Source organism: Hetaerina americana, unplaced genomic scaffold, assembly GCF_022747635.1.
Source record: "Hetaerina americana unplaced genomic scaffold, ioHetAmer1.1.p SCAF_12, whole genome shotgun sequence".
Classification (NCBI taxonomy): Eukaryota; Metazoa; Arthropoda; class Insecta; order Odonata; family Calopterygidae; genus Hetaerina; species Hetaerina americana.
This window is the reverse complement of record NW_027286292.1, coordinates 8,886,810-8,908,826: the sequence shown is the minus strand read 5'-3', so window position 1 is coordinate 8,908,826 and position 22,017 is coordinate 8,886,810. Positions and strand designations below refer to the sequence as shown.

The window sequence follows — 22,017 nt, the reverse complement described above, 5'->3', positions numbered from 1 at the left end:
ACCTCCTTTAATTGGCGATGAATATCACATGGGCGAACGTTTCTTGCATTGAGGAATTTAATCACGTTCTCAATTTTTTTAAACATTGTAAACAATCACAGAAACAACACAGGCAATGCTAGCGTCACGCAACTTGGCTCAGAGAAGGCAGACAAGCCACTGAAGCTATCTGACCTCGTCCAGCGGCTACTCGCGTCGTCAGCAATTCATGCGGCACGAACGGGTACTACTTTCCGGATGACCCTCGTATTACCACGCCAACCATCTCGTTAGTCAAAGCTTCTCTCTTCTCAAGAAAAAACTTTCCAAAGTAAAATTTTTTGCTCTGGATTTCTCGTTTTGGTTCTCAATAATCATCAATTGTGGAGTTAGGCGGAGGAGGAACGCTCTGGATACAGGGTTCGTCCGGAAAATAAGTGTACTGACTCCTGGGCTGGGCGCGCCGCTCCAGGCGCGCCCAGCACCGCTCTGACGGGCTGCGATTGGAGGGGGGTATGTTGGCAAGCGACGCTGAAAAAGGCAGTCGGCTCTGAGCTGTGGTGTAGTGAGGAGCTCTGTTAACGCGAACCTCCACGCTCGACCCACGTCACGGAACGCGATGCCGAAGTTTTTGGAGCAGCGTTATTCCATCAAATTTGCGCTAAAGCTTGGGAAATCGTCTACCGAAACTGTCGGTATGATTAACCAGGCTTACGGGGAGTCAGCCATGTCCAGAAACATGATCTTTCGGTGGCACAAGATGTTCGTGGAGGGCAGAGAAGAGGTCTTAGTGTTCGGATGATAGCAGAGCAGTGTAATGTGCCAAAAACAATAGTGCACGAGATTATTAGGGAGCAATTACAGATGCGAAAAATTTGTGCAAAGTTGGTGCCGAAAGTGCTCATTGATGATCAAAGACTCAATCGTTTGGAAATCGCGACACAACTTGCGGATCACTGCAAAAATGATCCACATTTTTTAGAGAACGTTGTTTCGGGTGACGAGACGTGGATCTTTTAGTACGACCCATCCCGGACGCGATACGGGACTTGGGACGTCGTCAAAGAGGCCGTGACGACGTGTCTTCGAGAGATTCCCGATGATGCCTTCGCGGGAGCGTTCCAGGAATGGGAACGCCGCTGGAACAAGTGTATCGACTCACAAGGGTCCTATTTTGAGGAATATTGGCTTAAGATATGTAAAAGTGTAATAAATTTTTTTTCCTGAGCTCAGTACACTTATTTTACGGACGAACAGGCGTAAGTTTGACTGCTCGTCAAACTTACGCCTGTGGATGATGCAGTGTTCTCGGTAGCGTTCGATTCAAAATAATTTTTTAGAAGTTTTTTCCATTTCTTGGTAGCCTGGAGTTGATGGTATTAATTGGATACATAACTATTTTTTAATTGAAATAGGCATCGAAGTCAGTCCACTTTTAATAAATAATTAGCCTGTATTGGGCAATTAGTTATTAAACGTGGGACGCTCGAAGACTGTACACTTCCTCCTTAAGCATTCTATCCTTCGTTTTGAACACGCCATCGGTGTTTCCTGCTTTGAGTTCTCCATCGGGCTCCTGCTTGCCATTTTTTTCCGTGCGAATAGCTTTTTGCTCTTGTTGGGGTATTGTCTTATTACAGTTTAAGAGAAGTTGTGGTATGTTTCTCTGGATACGCTGGCAGGAAGAAAATATGTTGTTAGGAGGCATGGAGAGGAAAAAACTGAAAACCGCTGCAGACCTGAAAGATGACGACTATTTTAAAGGCTAACACTTTTGGTGATTGTGAAAACACATAAGTAACTTCTGAATATGATATTCTATTTTAATCAGAAACGTAGCAGAACTAGAGGAGATCTATAGGGGGTATATAGGTATAAATGAAACTTTATAATCCTAGATGGAAAGTTATGCACTTTATAGCTTCTCAAGTAAATTCAAACTTTATTAGAAATTCGAATGATTAAATTTTGGAAGATTTTTTCATTGGGCCATGGTCTCCAGTCAAGAGCCTCGGAAAATAGATTCATGGACTGGAATATTACAAAGAATTATTATAGAATGGATTGACTGGACTGCAATTGGAAAGCAATGACTGCTAATAAAAAATGATAGAACACCAAAAGGCACTTATCTTATGGAATTTGATACTATCGTATAACATTGGATGTCTCAGTGTTCTATTGAGATGAAATATCGACATAAATTCTCAGTTGATGTTTAACAGAAAAATATGCACATGTTGGGAGCAGGATGTGGTAGGCTCTGAATATGATAGATGGAGGAAATAAAGCGCAGCATTCACGCTTTGACTTTGATGTGTTGATGGGCTGAGGCGAAAGACGAGGAGCAGCGGACGTGGGGCGTAAATAGGGTGTAGGAATCCAGACGAATGAGGCATAATTTTTTCCCCTCTACCCCGTGGTAGAAAAAATAAAGTTTCGGCCCATGTTCTGATACTCCCTTCGTGCCTCGTCAATCATTTGCCCTGCATTTGTCCTTCCATTCCAGGTCGCGAATTTTACCCTGAGCTCCCCTTGAAAAACGAGGCATTTGGCAGTTGAGATAATAAATTCTGAATTACTCTCCGCCCGAATATATGATATCCGAAGTCCAGAGATTCGTCAATGATTAAGCTTCAGTTTCAATTATATTCCCACATTTTTCCCAACTTTATTTCTCTTTCTCCTTCGTGATATTATACAGAATTGAAAAGTTTTAACAAAGGGAAGTGCCCTGCACAAGTGGCTATGTTACAATTGACTTTGGCCCACGTGGATTGAATTGTCATATATGTCGCTTTGGGATTGCACATTACTTGCCAGAATATGATGGCGTATAGAAACTATCGCATACGATAACGTTGTATAACTTTCGCATTATTTTATTTTCACGCCAGCCATTTCGTTAGTTATAACTGCTTCCTCCTCATAAAGAAATCTATCCCAAGGTAAGAAGTTTACTATGATAGAATTTTTCTCATGAATTGCCAATTTTAGAGTTAGCCGGAGGAGCAAAAGAACACACTCCATATTTTCGCCAAACGTCCTTGTGTGATTGATACGGTATTCTCGAAAGCGTCCGAATCAAAAGAAGGAAGCATTTCCCACTTCCGCGTGACCTGGAGTTGGAATTATTAATTAGTCTCATAATTAATACGAAATTGATATGAAATTTGAATTGGCCCCATGGTTAATAAACAATTCTCTTTCCCGCTCAAATTGCATTCTTAAAACAATTTGAACTCAATTTCAAATATTTAACCTTCAAGCAAAAGGATATTAAGTTTATTCATATAATTCCTATTGGTGAACATTCTTGGTTATGGATCCAAATGTGATTTAATGGAGTGCTAAAATATGAAATAAATCATAACTAATGAAATGTGATGCAAGGACGCACATCTGAAGGATATTGGTCTGTTAGGATATCGATAGAGGTTGCTTAGTCGGTAAATCTGGAAAAAAGGTGAAATACATTTAAACCTTCGGGAAATATGAAGAAATAGTTCTACAAGAAAAAACTGTCATATGTTTCTCCGGTATTGGTATGGGAATGAGGAATTCTCGATTTGAGCGGCATTACTTTTGGATGTGACTCCTGAAATCAGTTAGTGTTGGTCATCTCACAGGTAGACCCGAATAAAGTCCTACACGATAATAGGGACCTATTTTGTTGATACCAATAGCATGTAAATAATGAGGATACAGTTCATAAATGAGACAATCATTCAGATTTTAAGCACTTGGGGTAAAACTAGGGAAAAATTCGGAAATAGAATTCCATAAAATGATTCTCCAAGCTGCTCCTCATTTTTCAGCATGGCAGAAAATGTCACGGTCACTATTCGAAGTTTATCCGGTATTCAACTATGATTTTTGGGCTGATGAAGCGCAGACCATAATGCTGTTAATTACCATATATATCGGGCTTCGTCCTCCTCGCTCTGATTTTTTAGTACACTGCAAGCCACCGCTTGTGTGTGTGGCAGGGAGTGAATACACACCAGACTAATTTTGACCCGGACAGTGGTCTTCTGGTCCCTTATCTTTCGTGGAAAAGGTGACATCTTGAATCTAATGGATGGATGGATGGAGTGAATCGGGAAGTGTTCAAAGGGCGATTCCAATCGTGGTGCACGACAGAATCTCGGAAAGCCGCACGTGGAGCGAATAAAATACTAAATGTTCCTTCCTTTTGAGATCCACCACCCCCTCCCTCCGCGGAAAAAAGGTCGCACTCACGCTAAAACATGCCCGCCAAATGAGCAGGTTTTGACATGAATGTGACCGTCGATCTCTCTTCCCTGTGACGCAGAGCGTGGTAGGTGTGGGTCAATTTTGAATTTCAAATATTACCTCATTCATTCGCAGTCCTTCCGCAGCCGAAATGAAAATGAGGTACAGAAGCCAATCAAATAGGGAGGAAATAAAAGAGCTTTGATCCCTCTTTCTCGTTTCATTTTCTAAATAATCACCTTTGGAAGGAATCCCTGTGAGCATATTCCGGCCATTTCCTCGCCCACGTCCGGTCCCTCCCCTCGTCCTAGTTCCCTCTTCTCCCCGTCGGGCCCGCCTGCCCAAACTTCATGCCCCCTTCTCCTTGGCCCCGCCCCCCCTCCCGGAACCCGGAATCCCCGGGGTCCCATCCTCCTTCACCTCCCTCCACATGATCGCCCATCCGCCGCACTTACCTTGACAAACTCCATCAAATTCCGCCCCATCCCCCATCTCCCGTAGCCCACTCGCTGAGCATCGAGAATAAAACTCCCACCATATACTTCCTCCCCCCCCCTCACACTCCTTCCCGCCATCTTCCTTTCCGCTGCCTACGCAGGTGCCTTTCCCACTCCGGGAGCACACAGCATCCGGCAGCGCATGACGAATTTGCGCACATATAGTAGACCCCAAGAGGTCGGTGGGGGCTCTTTATCGGCCGAGGCTGGGAGGAGACGATTCACCTGGATCCTCTTCTTTCGACCTGCGCGGTCCCATCGACATAGAATATGTGTTCTGTCGGCGTTCCTTCCTCAAAGCTACAGGTCGATTCGCGAGTCCTCCGAAAGGAAATCATAAATACAGCTCGAAACTTTCAAATTCGCATCCCATATGACTTCGGCAAGTTTCGAGTGCTGCGACGATATTCAAGTTTGGCATGTGTAAATTAATAGGACTTGCAAACTGGCATGTAGATTTGTAAACTATGAGGTCTAATCCCAATGACCCCCACCTCTGGGAATCAGTTCAAGTTAGGGCTGTGGGGAAAGTAAACGCCTGGATAAGGGTGGGATTATGCGAGGCCAGAGTTCACCGCATGAACGAACTTCGGAGCAATACTTTGAACTTTGTGGTTGCATACGTGCGTAACGGACATAATAAGAAAGGCTCCTGAAATATTGAAAAAAGGAGAGAACTCATCGGAAGAAATTCCTTTTACGAAACTGGATATAACGAGTGGACCAATACCATATTCTTTTCCCACCGCTAGCCTCATTTTCTTTTATACATATATATATATATATATATATATATATATATATATATATATATATATATATATATATATATATAAATATGTAAACGAGGAAAGGGAAGGAATAGGATGGGGATGTTGGACGGGATGAAGGGAGGAAGAAAGTACTCAGAGATTAAGAGGGACCTGATGTAGAGTAGGATGCTGGATTTTGTGTTTTATTAGTAGTCACAAAATATTTATTTAGTAGCTGTTTCCATCCAAAAACCTACCTTAACCGGTAGATTACCTAATAATATAATATATATATATATGTATATATATAGATATATACATACACGTATGTGAAAGACCACGACGATGGTGAAGAGAAATTGACGGCCGAACTAATCAGTACATGAAAACCTTTTCCCCTCTAATATTTCGTGAGCATAGCGGTATGAATCATTACGCGCGTATGCGTACACAAATTCTAACTCAAGAGAATAAAATGGCTCCCTGGACTAACGATTTTCAACCACCCAAATAGCTGGTGAAGTAGCAACCCCTGATTCATACGCTGACATTGGCTTGAAGGGTGAAAGGTGGGCGGGCAGGATAACGATGCACGTATGCGTAAACCATTGTTGCCGGATAAAATTTTCGCACGGAAAATCTGCACGTGCTGCGAAGCCGTCCTCCCAAAACGCATGTGTGTGATCCCACCCTGGCTATATAGGTCACTTCGCGGCCACCCCTCCACTTCTAATCCTCTACTACACCAGGAACTTCATCTTTTAAGTAGCGGTGATGCACGCTGCCCAGCCAACGCCCGAATGAAACTGAAGTGCCGAGGGTTCGCTCACAAGGATTTGTGTCGAAACCACAGCAGTGGGTCTCACGGAACCGCGGATCTAGGCGATTTTCCATGGTATTTGGCGCAAATGATTTTTTATTACTTAAAAATCAGTTAGCAATTTACACACGATAATACGAGTGCAATTATTACAGGGTAATAGTTGCACTCGTAGGACAATGGTAAATGTAAATGACACAAGACAATTGGTTCAGTTAAAGGCTATCGTTGAAAAAATGCTTAGCGGCCCAAGAGAATAGCCTGACATCGCCTATGAATGGCTTGAGTCGATATACGATAGTATTATTGACATGTGTATAGACAAATGCAATTTATACTTGTCCATGATTTTTATATAATGTATTTACTGTGATCTATCCTAGTTTACTATTCTGATTTATTATTTACATTGTACATTTGAGGGGATATATTAGTGCAGTGGGAAGAGCGCTGGGCTACTGGCGTTCCGATTTCGGGTAACAACTATGGGCATCGTCAGCCTCACCCAAGGCACTAGATCGTCCTGGGAAACCACAGTCAGCACAGGGAAAGGAACTGGACCTCCTAGAAAGCAATCTAGTCCGGGAATATTTAAGGTCATGGGTGTAATTCGAAATGATTAGTGCTAACACCATATTTAATTGCCCGTTATTTTCCTGGGCCTCAGGCTGGGTCATTTTAGTATTAATCAGAATTTTAGAGCAAACAGTTATTAAGCGTATTTTACGATGGTTACTTTCAATGCGCCTAAATTACGGCTACGGTTTTCTCAGTGTATCATTTAAAAATCGGGGGCAGTGGATTTTCCGTCATGAGCCCAGGTGAACGCCACCTGCACTGGCTCTGTCTACTTGTGGCGTCAAAGGAATGGACTTTCAATTCAGAGGGTATTATCGGCTCAGTCAGTTTGGTCCATCCTCTGAATTCATCGGTGACCAGCTGCTAGGTGCCTTTGTGTAGCTACCGAGTCAATGAAGGTTACGGAACACGTCGGCAAACTGAAAATTTTTTTATACTCTATGCCACCTTCTTCTCTATAAATCTTTTTTGACGTAATTTGGGGAGCCAGGTCTAATTTTTTCATGACTTTCCAATCTTTATCTCATATTTAATTATATGTTTTCATTCAATTTCTCAATTTTTATTACTAATACACTTTTTTATTTATATTGGAGTGTATTTGTACATTATTCTGAGCTCTTTGACTTATAAAACAATTATCACAGATCGGTTTTCAATGTTGATGATTTATAACATATGAGGTATTCAATGTATATTGCTTTGTTTTTGAATTGCTAGTAAAACTTAAGTATTTGAAATGTTTTTCATTCGGATATACATGGTCTCAGTGATGTGTAATCCAGTTTTTGGATTAGAAAAACATAAAAAAGTTCATTGTGATTTATCATAATTTATTTTTACAAATGTTTTGGATATTAGTTTGAATTTTTTAAGTTTGAGCGTATGCAGTGTTCATCGTCCACAGTCGATTTTCTGAAGAGGCCTTACATCCTCCGCTGGCCGTTTACGTACTAAGACGGGATTAGGAGAGAGGGATGGCGATCCGAATGGTTGGATTGCTTGCTAACGAAATGCACCCTCCATATGACTCCTGATTTACGGTCCTGCCCGACAAACAGTCCAAAACGATTGGAATATGCTCCAAAATAAATCCATAAAAGGCGCGGGTAAAGCCCGAATTACCGCTAAAGATATCGCTCTACTTTGTTAGTCGCAGTTGATCTCTGAAAGCAGCGGATTCCGCCGCGCAAATCTCCTCAAGTTTCATGTGAGACTATGCATTGTAGCAAATTACTCTGCTAGCTTACAGTTGAGCGCATCAGAAGGGAAATCATAGAGGCACGTGTTGCTGAACTTTAGAAATTCTTTCATTGTAACTGTGCCTCTACAAGTCATTGTGTGTGCTGCCGCTAAACCGTGATTCAATTTAAGCAGGCATTCATTAGAGCTGAATGAAAGTTTCCATACGGTGTACCTATCGACCGCTTTGCTCTGCATTAAGAGACTCTCTCTCCATCCCACCACGTCAAACTGCATCGAGCGCTCTTCCCCGATAGAGAGGGTACTCAACTGGAATGGTATTTTGGTGTACAGATAACAGTATTTCTACGTAATTAACCTCCGTTGAGCGGTATATACCCGTTGATCCCTGATAATAATAAAACCTCCATTTTTTAATAATTTTTTCTACTCCAATCATCAAGTGGTGGATATCTAGTGCCGCAGGTTCTAGTACCGGCGGCTCGTGGAGTAGGGTTGTATAGTCGGAGTGTACGACCACGCTGTGAGGGGTCAGAGTGGGGGCAGAGGGGGGGGGGGAGATCCAGGACGTGTCTGTAGGGGGAAAGCTTGTCCCTTTCACTCGTAACCTCAGGCGAAGTACTGTTACGGACGGAGAGGGGAAGATGTAGACAGTTCATCTACAGCTATACAACATTCCACCATCGGACGCAAGAGCGTAGGGCAGGGGGTGTAATGGCACAAGCCAAACACAAGCAAATGTTCGTTAAGATATTTATATGAATATGCATTTGGTTATATTAAAATAAACATGCCTATGTGCGTAGATGCATTATGCAATGCGGAGCGTATTTGATTAAAAATAATTTTATTATTATTTAAACAAGAACATTCGGGGGATTGGGTTCGATTTTGTTGTGGTTGCGTATAGTATGAGGGGAGAACGGGCACATTAATATTTATGTGACGGTGTTTACCTCTCTCACATATATTAATTTGCGGGGTGCAACCTAAAGATATAAATTGGGGCCATAATAATTTCCTATGAAACTCGCGTACTTTGTGCCTTTCTAAATAAGTCTTGTCTGCCCTCATGAATCATGGGGCTCTCAAATCAATTCACCCAGTATGCCCTTAACCAACTCTCTTTTCACAGTAACTTTCAACAAATCCAACCAATTTTTTTCAACTTTTTTAAACAGCGGTGACCATCGGAAGCCGACGGCATACAGGGGTTCAGCCGGCGCGAGAACTGGAGATTGGTGAGTCCCTTTGGAATGCGAACGCGTCGTAGGTAATATACCGTATGGAAGTAGGTTTTGGACGGTACCCAACTATTTTTACGGCCCCATGATGGTGCGTAAGCCATCAATTCTTATTTATTCTCTATTCTTTCCTTCTTAGGCTCTTCATACTCGAATTCATCCTTCTTGCCGTCTATGAAAGCCTTTTCCCTTCCTTTCTTTCCCCCGTGTGTCACACATTCTACACTCTCTATGTTATACATCAAATAGATTTAAAAATAAATCTTTCTATTTTTCCTCAAGAGCAGAAATTTTATTTATCTACACAAAATAGACCTGTATAAATTTTATATTTGTGGAGGGTGTTCAAAATATTTTCAAATATCCTTTCTTTTAACTAATTTCACTCGCACTCTAGAGGAAAATGGTTTTTTGAACTTAATGTCTCTTATGTATCTTCTCAACACCAACAAAGTACTTTAAAATGCAAAAGTTAGTGTGTGGATGCTTGTAGTGTTTTTATAGTACTAGAATATTTTCATTTCGTTGTATCAGATATGCATATTAAGCTTTAGTTAATCAGTCGGCCAAGAGGTTACAATTATTGCTGAGTGCCAAAGAAATGGAATGTTGAAGCCTACGATAGAGGGGAGAGCGTTGGGCAAGCGAGGAAGAGGGAAGGAAAGAATAGGCGTGTCGAACTGAATGATAGGAGGTAGAAGATATGCGGAATTAAAAAAAGTGATTTTAGTGTGAGGTGTTAGTTTGCGTCTTATAAGGCGAGGCTGAGAAATTTAGGGCTGTTAAATGTTTGCCCAGCCAAAACCTACGGTAAAACGGTAGACTACCAAATGATGATACTTGCATCGGACAGAACTTTACGAGTCTCGAAGTCTCAGAGTACGAAGGTCGCGTCGGAAAATTGCTGAGTTACAAGCATTGACTCCACTATTCGTTAATGGCCAACAGGGTTGACTGATCAATTAAGGTGCAGTAGTTTTTGCTTTGCAGCGTGAGTCCAGCGAAGGAATTTAGTGCTTCCTATCACCGAATCTTGAAGGTTTTTGATGGGTGTTGGTGAATATGTTTCTTGCTTCGAGGCAAGTCCAAGGTGCGTATTAAAATTTTGCATTCGGAGTATGGCTGGTGGTGGAATTATTTCTTTCGTTGTGTCATTTCTCGTTTCCCAGGAAGTTCAGGTGCGTCAGAAAAGTATGCTAATTGGGTTAAGCTGACGGTTTCCAGAGACAGAGACTCTGGCTTTCAAGGAAGGAATTTCCGAGTAGTGACCGAACGCCCTCTGCACAGTGGCCAAATAATTGATGAATAATTGGGATTTTCGAGGGTGAGTCATGACACGAGTCCGAGGTCAGGAGGGATAGAGGGATTATTCTCCCACCTTGGGCGCATTTTTATTTGCTACTTGAGGGGCCTAAATTACATGCACAAAGTGAATTACTAAATAATAAACATTTCATAAATTTACTGTCGAGACTGAGAGAATAATTCTTACTCCGCATTTCATTGGCAGGCGAGACCATAGCGAGAAGTTTAGAGAAATTAACTGCCGGATGGACCAGAAAAACGAAGCCCTTTTTCCTCACACAATTTGTGATAACGAACGTCCACGAACGGAATCCTCGCATTAAATATTAGCCTAACTATCGAATAAAATTTTACATAAATTTATAATGAAATTCCTACTTGCCCTGAAGAGTGGTGGCATGCCTGCCACAAACTCTTGTAGCAGTTTGCCGGTTTATCTTCGGGTAACCCAAAAGTTACTTCACTAGGAAGTCAAATGAAAACCACGAACTCTACTTTCTTAAAATTTATGATGCTATATTGATGTTAATAATTATTAATTATTGAAATAAGTAAAAGAAACGCCCAAGTTTTTTTTAACAAATGTAGTACCTGCAATGGGGCGTTCTCCGCCGATATGGGCGAACGTTACCTTGCCCCTGCTGATTATCGTCCTGAGCAGTTTCTCGCTCCCCAACAGATGACAAATAATCTAGGGAATGATAAATGGCAATAATGAGAGGCACATGCATGCTTTTAACGTTCATTCAATGTAAGGAAACGAGAATATATATAGATGAACTAATTTCCCCTGGTAGTCGTCTATCCGTAGTCTGATAAATACATATCCATTTGAGTTCGTAGGTATGGAAGGATAGGAATTGAGCGTTTGAATTCTAGCCAAAAACGTTTTCAGTTTACCTCAATCTGCGTTATATGTAACATACAAGGCTTAACAAAACAATAGGACTATGTCCATGCCACTTACGGGTGACATTTTCTCAGAAAAAACCACATTATGAACATTGTACACTATTTCAAAAAAAGAGTCATAAACACTTCCAAACATCTCAATTTTGGCTACAAATGGTCGCGTCCGAAAGCATATTTTTCAAATTATTGCATGAAATTCAGCGTGAAAAAATGCTCATCTTTAAAGGTCATCCTGTGCTCAAGGGTGAATTAACACTCAAATGTTTCTTTGCCTATTTTCACATCCGAAAGACACTGTCGTTCTCCATAATCTCACCAGTCAATAGAAGAAAAAAGGCCTGGGTTCAACTTCCGAACAGCTACTCTTGTTTTTCTGCCATTTTTTTGGACGCAAATGGGCCTCAGAAACACCGATTTGTGTTGTGGATTGTGGATTCCCCGAGTTATTTGAAGTGTCTCTCAAATAATCAATTCTCAAATGATAAAGGTCTCAGATGTCACCTGGCGTTGATTAATGTGAATTCGCTGAGAGAGAGAAAGAGTATTCTTTCGTGATTTAAATATAAAGGGTTAAAAATATTTTAGGATTACTTTTATCACTTTAATGGGATGAAACTAGCATCTAGCTATAACTGGACACAAAAAATATAAATAACTTATATATATAGTATATATATGGATGTTCATATACAGGTTCTGTCCCAAACTTTGTAGGACTGAGTCGATTTATAAAATTGCATTGCCAGAATTGATTCATTCACTCAGAGGTCTTCGAAGTAACACCCTTGTACGTCCACACACCGCTGCCAGTGAATTTTCCACGCCTCGTACGCCTTCTGGAAGGTGGCGCGCCGAATGCTGCTAAGCCCCCTCGTCACGGCCTGCTGCAACGCTTCCACCGAGCCGTAGTGACGTCCTTTAAGCACGTATTTGATGTGGGGGAAGAAGTCTGGTGAGGCATTGTCTAAAATACTAGTAACTAGTATTTGGATCCTCGTTCACATGTTCGAGAAGCTCTTGGCAGATCCGCGTGCGAGGATCCTGTCGTTCATCCGAGAGCAATCGCGGCACCAATTTCGCACAGACCTTTCATCTGCGATCCCTGTCCAACAAAATCTTCACTCATGCTAGATTTCCGTCATAATTTTATAGGTCGAAGGGCGTCCTGAACGTTCGGTGTCTTAAATCTTCTCTACCCTTCCGAAACAACTTATGCTGCTCAAACCCATGGCGTTATCACCATAAGCTGCCTTAAGAATGTAATGAGCCTTTTCCCCGGTTATAGCTAGTATTACGCAATTTTTTATGGTTTGGCATTGTTCCAATGGCTGGTCACGTTATAGAGGTTTCGCAAACGAACGAACCGCACTCCGCAAAGGTTGGGAGCCAACTACCATCGACCTCCAACCTTACCTGAGACTCCTCTCCCTCGAACCCAGCCAGAGAAATCAGCATCCGCCCGTCTATCTATCCGGGGAAAAATAAGTCATACTAATTTTGGGACAGACCATGTATGGATATTTATGATAATTTTATATTGCATAGGGTGGATGAGTTTGTCTAAGTATATTCATTATTACCGGTGCGCGCAATCGGCATAGGTTGCGATTTAATCACGTTGAGTTACATCTGGCTAATACCTCTACCTCTTCCTTTATCGGAATACTATTTTCTAAGTTTTAATTCAGCAATTAACTGGAACACGTGGACAAATATCAGCGAAAATAGCCAAAGGATGGGAAGTGTCGGCCAGATTCCTTGGGGGAGTGATTAGTCTAATGCTCCCAATAGGAAACCAAACGAACTTCCTTTCATTAAAGACCTCTCCCCAATAAATGGCCATGAGTTCAGAACAGAATAGTAGCACCGCCTCACATACTGCCCCGCTCCGAGCAAGGAAGCACTCTCATCCGCTAATCTAGATTGAGGGCTTATTGAATGATTAGGATGATTTCAAAATAGTACACTCACTCAACCACCAAAATGTTACCAGGAATCTATAAATCCAGGATTTAACACTTTCCTACTAAGAACTTCCATAGGATATTGATAAGCAAGTTAGATTCTGGATTTAGTGCCTCTCATTTTCAACATTTAATTAAACGACAAGTCTCGAACGACCATGGCACCCTTTATTTGTACGACGAGAAAGGTAGTATTATGATATTTTGTTAATAACAATGATATATTCTATGAGCACATCCTAATTCAATGGGTACCGTACTTCAGTGACCTAGCTTTGAAACTTCACCTGATAGCTTCACAAGTTAGTATCTTCATAACATCAGTAACATATTATTCGATCAAAAAAACATATCAGCAATGATTTTAGCGTGGTGGCGTTGTGGACTACTATTAGCGAAGGATATAGTTTTCTGAACGGGTCCCGGTTTCAAAACCAAGTTGGTGCATTTGATCCATCCATGTATGACCACTGGGATTTCATGGGAAACTGGCGGCGCAGGGAAAGGAGCTAATCCTACTCTGCCCTCAAAGTGAGAATTTAAATGCCCTACACGTTTCTCGGCATGAGGTCAAATCTCGGCTGAGAAGACTAAATTTCGAGTAAACTGTGATTTTATGAGTTTTAATCTTTTCGTAAATGGTTGATGATGATAGATATGCCGAAAGTAATCCCTTTATTAAAACGAATTTGAAAAAATTAAAATTTCCCAAACTGAGGCCAACCTAAAAAATATTCAGGAATAAATTCTTGTAGCTGCTAATTTCCATTAATTATTTCCGATAATATCCACGAAGTTGGTATTGCAGATATAGGATGAATTTACATCCACATCTAAATATTACTTTTCAAGTCACCGAAGGGCATGTGGGGCGGGCTGTTGGGGCAACAGCCATTTATAAATAACAGGATCAGGTTTATTCAGTGGCTATTGTATTGACTTCATACGGTTAAGGTTAGAAATCTGGCGGTGGCAGACATTTTCAGAGGTATCCCGGTCCTTAGTACAGCAGTATTATAATCTTGGTACCAAATGGGGAGTGTTCAATTGGAACACGCCTTCAGTCGGATGGAATGTTAAAATGTGGATCCTTTCGTTAAAAGTAGGCTAATGTCAATGCCAGGTTTCCTTCAATCCTTAACCAAATACTACCTGTATCTAAGTACCCACCAATCTCTAATGTCTCCAGCGACCTCAGCTGACGGTCGTCTCCTTAATAAATGTATTTATGATTAAATATTCATTTGCATAGAAATATGAACGGATTTATTTGTACAATTACATAAACACAAATATTCAGTTCCATGCATAAATACCTGCTGGTTGTAATTAAAGGACTTTGTAGTTTCAGGAAAAAGCCACGGGTGGACTCAAGAGTTGGACAAATTACCCCTCCCCTTAATTAGACGTAATATTCCCCGGAGTTTTTCAGTGTACACTAGGAAACTTTGCTTCATTTGCACTGACTTCTCCCTCAGGCGTGGCAGGACCTCGGAAAGATTCTGGTCTGGGAGCACTCCCACGGCTATCCCTCCGATCACCACCCGGACCCGAATGACGCACCACCCTCCCTCGGCGGGCGGTGGGCCTGTGCACGTGCTCGTAACGAGCCGAAGGGAGCCACCTTGATACCGAGGTGTTCAACATTTTCATTTTCCACCCCATGAATCAACATGGTATATCCTTCTCGTTCGATTGGAGGGTGGGTGTGTAAAGTGGCGGGGTGAGGAAGAGGGAAGAGGAGGCCAGTTTAATCTACCCTTTCGACCCCCCCCCAACTGTTCGCCAGACCGATCCAATCCCAGATGAAGCATAAGCTCGGACAGCCTAGCACTGCAAATCCTCCAGACCTCCCCCCTGTTAATGGGTGACCGTGACCTGGGTAGGCGGCAGAGGAACGGAATGTGTATGCCAGCAAACTCATTTGTTTCCTCTTCCTAAAAAATAGCTCTCGGCATATATGTCGTGAAACAGCTGCTAAAATTAAATTGCATTGATTTTTTCTTCACGCTACCATGCATTATTATTTCAAATGGCTGGACGTGGTAAACGATTAGGATGTTGACTAGTGATTTCTGCCTACTAGGAAGGATAAATCTTTGTAATGGAATTAATTGGTCAACCGTCTACTACGTATCATTGAGACATGAAGGATGCACCAGAGTTCCTTTTCAATTAGAAATACATTCAATCGCTATTTTTATTATGCTATAAATCGTATTTTGAGTAAGGTTAAGTGAAAGGTAAGTACAAAAAAAGTTTATTTTCGCTGATGGACGTGTCTAGTTTCTTGGGAATTATACATACTTCATCACTGCTCTCTGCTTAGGATCGTAAAAACGTTTAGATTGTTATTTACCCTGACATTGTGTGGACTGAAATGAGTGACCAATATTCAGAACTCCGGTCATAATTTCCCAACAAGTGGTTTATTTTTTCACCATAGGAGAAAGGACCGTGGTGAGCATTTAGCTCTTTACCACTGTAAAGGACAGTTATTATTAGTGGCTGAGTGGCCACTTTTCCTTTTAGAGCAAAAAAATATTGGCCGTGGAAAATAATTCATCGCTTATGGAATTTTAAAGTGCTATTTTTCTCAGCTCACTCATGTCTAATCATGTAATTTGAATTAATTTCAAGCCCTTAGTGGTACAGGTTTGATATAATGATGCAAGAAATGTAGTAAGCAGCGAGAATAACTGAAATTTATGCCATAACAAAATGCAAATTGATTTAAATTTGATTAAGATGAATCGATGGTGGGTATTATTTCTTTCAATCTAGTATATTTTTTGTATTGATAACACAGAGTAATTAATAACTTAAATTTCAAGTTTGTTTCAATGTTCTTTGAAACCTAATCAAGAACCAGAAATGATAAGCCACATTCGTGTTTTTGAACTCAATTCAATTTTGGGACTCATGCATGCATGAAACTCAAAACATTATTTATGCTTATTGTAGTATTCTAGATATCTTAATGTTTGCAAAGGGGGATTTAAGGCCTCCAAAAAACATGGAATACTCGGAAGACCTTTTTGTAAAAATGGTGTCCATGAAATGCAAACGAAAGTATTTAAATTTGCTCATATTATTTATTATATCGTGAAGTACAGACAACATACCTTTAGATGTCATGTAGTGGATTTAAGAGTGACTCTGCTTAGTTGTACGAGTTTTATTGGATCTACTTCAAAAAACAAACTGTAAGAGTATAAACGAGTCTCTCATTGGAGCTAAAGAGAAATACCCCGCCCAAATTTACCATATAAATAAGTATTACCTTCTCAATATCTATATTTTCGTGGAGGTAACAAAATTGTTAAATTTCTGATAACATTTGAGATCGTATAGTGTTCGTCATAACGTCTTCTAAGCACAAATCTCGGCAAGGGAAAACTAATGTACTTCTATTATTTTCATTGCATCACTAATAAGCTCTACGGAGTAGGTGCGGCTGAGACCGCTCTTCCTTGCTCTCTTTCGTCTGTTCTCTCCCGTTGATGGCGTTACAGTTCTCTGCCCGAAATCCTTCGCCTTCAAACCTGCTGGGTCCTAAAAACACTCCCGGAGCCACGATTTTTATTTCCCTCGCTTCGATCAACGCTGAGTCGGCTAATAGTGACGCTCCGCAATAGCTTTACCCCCAAGGTCGGGAAGGATTAGTTTCCGCTGCCTCGAGGCTTAATTTCCACTTCAAAGGTAGTTGCGGGGACCCTTACCTTCTCACTGGAATACACGATTGTGTACGTACTCGTTTTATCCTTTTGAAATGAAGTAACGATACAGGGTTCACTGAAAACTGGCTTATGCACGCATGTTCGATTCAGTATTTCAATGCGGCTTAACTCGCATGTGCTTGAGTACAATACGAGATGATGTGGTGGAATTGGAACATACCGACTGACAATGGATTCAGACGATTCCGGCGATACCGTGCATGGTTGAAACAAATTAGTAATATGAATAAATATATCTGCAGTTTTCCACTGCTCAAAATATATTTTAACGCAACCTATGTTTCAAGATACGAGTAGATAATACATCATCAGGTTTAACCTATGAAGATATATCTATGCACATTGAAAACCAGGCATTAAAGTACATTTTAAATTGTGGAAAATTGCAATTAGATCACAGATATACGGAATAACCTAAAAAATTGTAATTTTCATTGGATAATGTAATTTACTCGTATTTCTGTTTTGGTTTCATTGCATTATATTAAAGTAAATATTTGAGACAAGCATACTCTCATTCAGTGGCTTCCATCTTTACCTCTCCTCAAGCCTATGAGAAGCACTTCGTTTCACTCTTTACGTTATTCCAAAGCAACTCATTCGAATTTAGGTTATTATAAAATATCGAGTGAAATACTTTATTGTTGGCCATGAGCTAGCACGTGGGTTAATAAATTCCTTTACAAGTTAAATAACATGCTATAAAACTAGTAAAAGATTTACGTTATCAATACATGATTTTCCCGCGTTTGTCTACTGTTCATTAATTTCTGTTTTAACTGTGAGATATAATAGATTAATATCTAAGTATGTTGAGTACCGTTAAAGTTAAGCCAAACGTCCAGATTCACTAATTATTATATGTTCTTTATGAGTTGAGGTAGGTTTAACATGGGCACACTGCTACATTTCTTAGCCCCAACTGGAGCAAGGTGTCACTTTGCAACACAGTCTCACTCCGAGCCTCTCTTTCCTTCGGCTCCCTCCACCATCTCAATTGTCACATTCGATCATGTGTGTAGTGCCTCCTGTAACAGAACTTCGACAGGATGAGGGAGGATCGTGAGGGATATGAGATGCGCGGAATAGAGTGCAAGGGAGTGGAAAGGGTCGGAGTAGAATCAAAGCGCAAGGAACAATCACCAGTTTTCAAGTTTAGTTACTAAATGCATTTTCAACGCGCTCAATAGAATTTCCCTAGAAAAACTCCTCGTTGCTGGGAAGGCCTTTCATTGGGAAGGATCCAATGAAGCTGGGGGAGGAGCGCGCTCAACTCTCGCGCGTCAGCCTTCAAATGGAGCCGAATTCCCCCGTGTAGCCCAATTCCGAGGCGCGGCTGTGTGGGTAACGTTCTCCACGTCACGGTCACTGTTAATGTCAAATAGAAGTGGCATCCCTGGCCTATGGGAGAATTTCATTTCGGACTCTAGCTCAATTTCGTGTAGGACTTCGAGCGTGTTATTTGCAACAATGCCAATTGCGACTCCATAAATTGAGTCCGATCTCTCTCATTAAATTTTGTAATATGAGGAGGAGCTAAATTATTTTGCACAAGAAATATATTTTAACCGAAATGTTTTATGTAAACTGAAGCTATTAACTCATTTTCATATATTAATCTTTGCTATTGGAGAAAAATTCCTGATAAAGTTTTCCCATTCATGTTGTCTGTTGATTTTTGACTAGTCAGAAAAATTCAGCAGTGATGGTTCATTTTGATCCTAAGGTACCGTACTGAGGCTAGGCTATTTGTTTCCGGCGTGGTGTGATGTAAACCGCTTCGAGAAACATAGTTATCTTCCCATTTAATCACAAAGAGCTTTAAGGTTAATATGGGGGTGCTTGAAAGTTACATCAATATTTCAAACTTTCGCATGGAGTTTAAAAAACATCGGAGAAACCAGACTATAACCCTTAGGCATACTCTTTATTATATATTTAAACCGCCAAAATTTATGCATTTTTAATTCAAGAGTATCATTGCAAAAATGTGTCATACCCGAAGATCATGTACTTTCTCGTGAATCTTGGTCATCGTATCCAAATATTGTACGCAGGATTGCGCTCTCGCTCTGACGCGATCTCGCGGCAAAAGCCTGAGTAGCAGAAGATAGCCTGCCCTTCTATGGGCAGTCTTCGTGCTCGCTTAGGATATATTGTCCCGGATTCAAGTCCGACTGACGCCACTCGATAATGTCCAGCGAAAAATCCAAATAGTCGAATTTTCGGTGTAGCAGAACTTTGCAGGAAACCGCAAGGGAGATACAGTAAAGGAGACGGCTCCCCCATTCCCACCCCTCTCCTAACATATGACTAACCCAGACGGCGGGGAGCGGGGATCATTTTAATCTTCGGTAATAGCAAGCTTCATTCACACCATTGAAAACCAAGTACCGAATTGGAAATTTTTGTGGAATAATGACCGAACAAATGGAGGGGAGAGTGAAAACTTCCACACGCAATTCCAGAGGTGATACCAGAAATTTGGTCGTCATCACATTTCCGTTTCTTCGAAAACGCCTTCTAATTGTGGAGACCTGCAAACGGATTCATTGAAATTCTCTCTTGAGATATGACGAAATCACATCTCTATAGTCGGTGTAGGAAAACATCTGGCGAATTCAGCCAGGGGAGCTCATTTTATTTAGGACGCCTTTGAATTTGCTGAAAAACCATTGCTGTTGAGTCCTGAGTTTAATGGTTTCTCCAGTTCATATTAAATGAATAAGGGACCTAGCTGACTATTAACGCTGTCAACATGCGGAAATATATTTTTCCTCTGCTGTTCAAATCGTGCTCATCGGCGCGATACCTCTCCACGCTGAGTCTCTCCGTTCCCTCTCCCGACGGAGAGAACCTTTGTACTCAGTGGATTACGACTTTGAGCTCTCGCGCAACAAGTGCTCCAAAATACTATCATGAACGGTAATGTAATTGATCCCTTCTCCTTTTATTGCCTCGGCTGCAATTTTTTACATCTGCTCCACATCATTTGTAAAGACGAATTTTTATTTAACGGCAACGTGGCAACAAGAAGGAAATGAACAATTGCGGGAATTGAAGTTTTATACCATGAACAATGTATTACTTTAAATGTAGCAAAATTTTTAAATGCGTGGAAACACGAAGTCTGGTAAAATCGTTTGAAAAAAAGGTGTATTTAAGTAATGCTTAGTAAAATTAACTTTAATGTAAAAAGATCAACCCCAGCCGTACTCACAATGGTGGGCAAAGGATATGTTGAGAATTCTCTTAATCTTCCCTCACCTTTGCCCACCATTAAGAGTACGGCTGGGGTTGATCTTTTCCTTATAATATTCATACGGCCGTAGTTACCGTTCCTGTTTATTCAAGAGTAACCTACATACATCGTTAATCAAATAATCAGTTAATTTGAGCCGTAAAATTGAATATACGAGTGTTGACAACAATTATGAGTGATTCTTTGAACAGATGGTGATATTTTGTATTGTTTTCCCGTTTAGAGATGTACTTATCGGTAATTTGTTCAGTATAAGTTGCTTTTGAGTGAGTGAATTATTTACCTAGGTGTCATGGCTTTCATTCAATGAAAGACAGCTGGATGAGGGATTCAATTCTTGCCACTGCCGTCGCTGGGATTTCGAGAAAAATAAATTCAAAAGAAAACGCGTGATAGTTTATGCTAATGTAGATTTCGAAAGATGGCAGCATTTCATCACTAGATATCAATTAATCTTTCAGTTCACTTATTACTTTTTTCTCAAAAATGTTATTGTCCATAATTAAGCGTTTTGTTTCTCTACGACAGGAATTCCTTGCATTATGTAGGAAATACCATAGAGAGTATACTGGGAAGTATTTTAGGTGAAAATGGTCATTTTTCTGTGGACAAGATAATAATTGTGTCGATGAAAGAAGCACCTGAAATGAGAAGGCAGTTGGTGGAAGGTACACAGAGAAAATATGTACAGAAAATATTAGTCTAGTCTTTAATATAGAGCGTATCGTCGAATGAATCTCAAACTTGGTCTTTGAGGCAAGAGGATGACCTTACATTGAGGGCTTTTGACTTGCGAGTGTGGCGAATAATGGAAAAAATAAGTTGTGTTGATAGAAATTACGACAATTTTTAAATCGGTTGGGTTAAGAGAGGAAGTAAGTAGGCAGATGAGGTAGAAAAATTAGACGTATGAAATATTGAAAGGGAGTGACAGGCCTTAACCGAAGGGCTGGCGGGTTGGGCTAGCGTGGTAGTGGAAGGAAGAGACTAGGCTTTATAAACCACGCAAAGGTCGGCAGGAAGAGTCCACAAATAAATACATGAACCTCTTCCAAGCACTGTGGAGAAAAATTGGGAAAGAGTAGTGCAAGGAAAAATATGAAAAACCAAATTCATAAAATGAGTGGCCACCCTCTCATGTGATGCATACATTTAGTATAGTAGTTAGATTCCTTAACCAATTTTGCTGGGAATGAATGAAAAGCTTTCAAGCTGTCATATCCGTCGACAGCCCCAGTTTAAGGTTTTACTAGATCCTCCGTGATCCCATTGTATTTTGGATTCCCGAAATGGGCACTGCACATGACGCACTTCCTTGGCATCCTTTTTCTCACAAATCCCGTATTACTAGGAAAAAGCTGCCGTCCTCTTTTTCATTGATAATTATGGCCCAGGACTAATGATTTAGCAATTAAAAAGGCCATGTATCGAAGTTTGACTCGAAAATGAACATTTTGTAGGTTTTAGTAGTAGTAAATTTGGTTTGACAATGCGATATAATCTTTGTCGTTGGATCAACTGAAA

The 22,017-nt window shown here is 40.8% G+C and overlaps 1 protein-coding gene across 1 annotated transcript in view; it reads right to left on the bottom strand.

Moving 5' to 3' along the window:
- LOC139685799 (uncharacterized) overlaps positions 1–12,653 on the bottom strand; it is a 76,197-nt gene extending 63,544 nt beyond the window's left edge. The window contains exons 1-2 of the mRNA XM_071582917.1: positions 12,614–12,653; positions 11,247–11,306 (exon numbers count right to left, since the gene is read on the bottom strand). Of these exons, the coding sequence (XP_071439018.1) occupies positions 11,247–11,306; positions 12,614–12,653 (100 nt within the window). The remainder of the gene's footprint in view (positions 1–11,246; positions 11,307–12,613) is intronic.
- Positions 12,654–22,017: the final 9,364 nt, after the last annotated feature.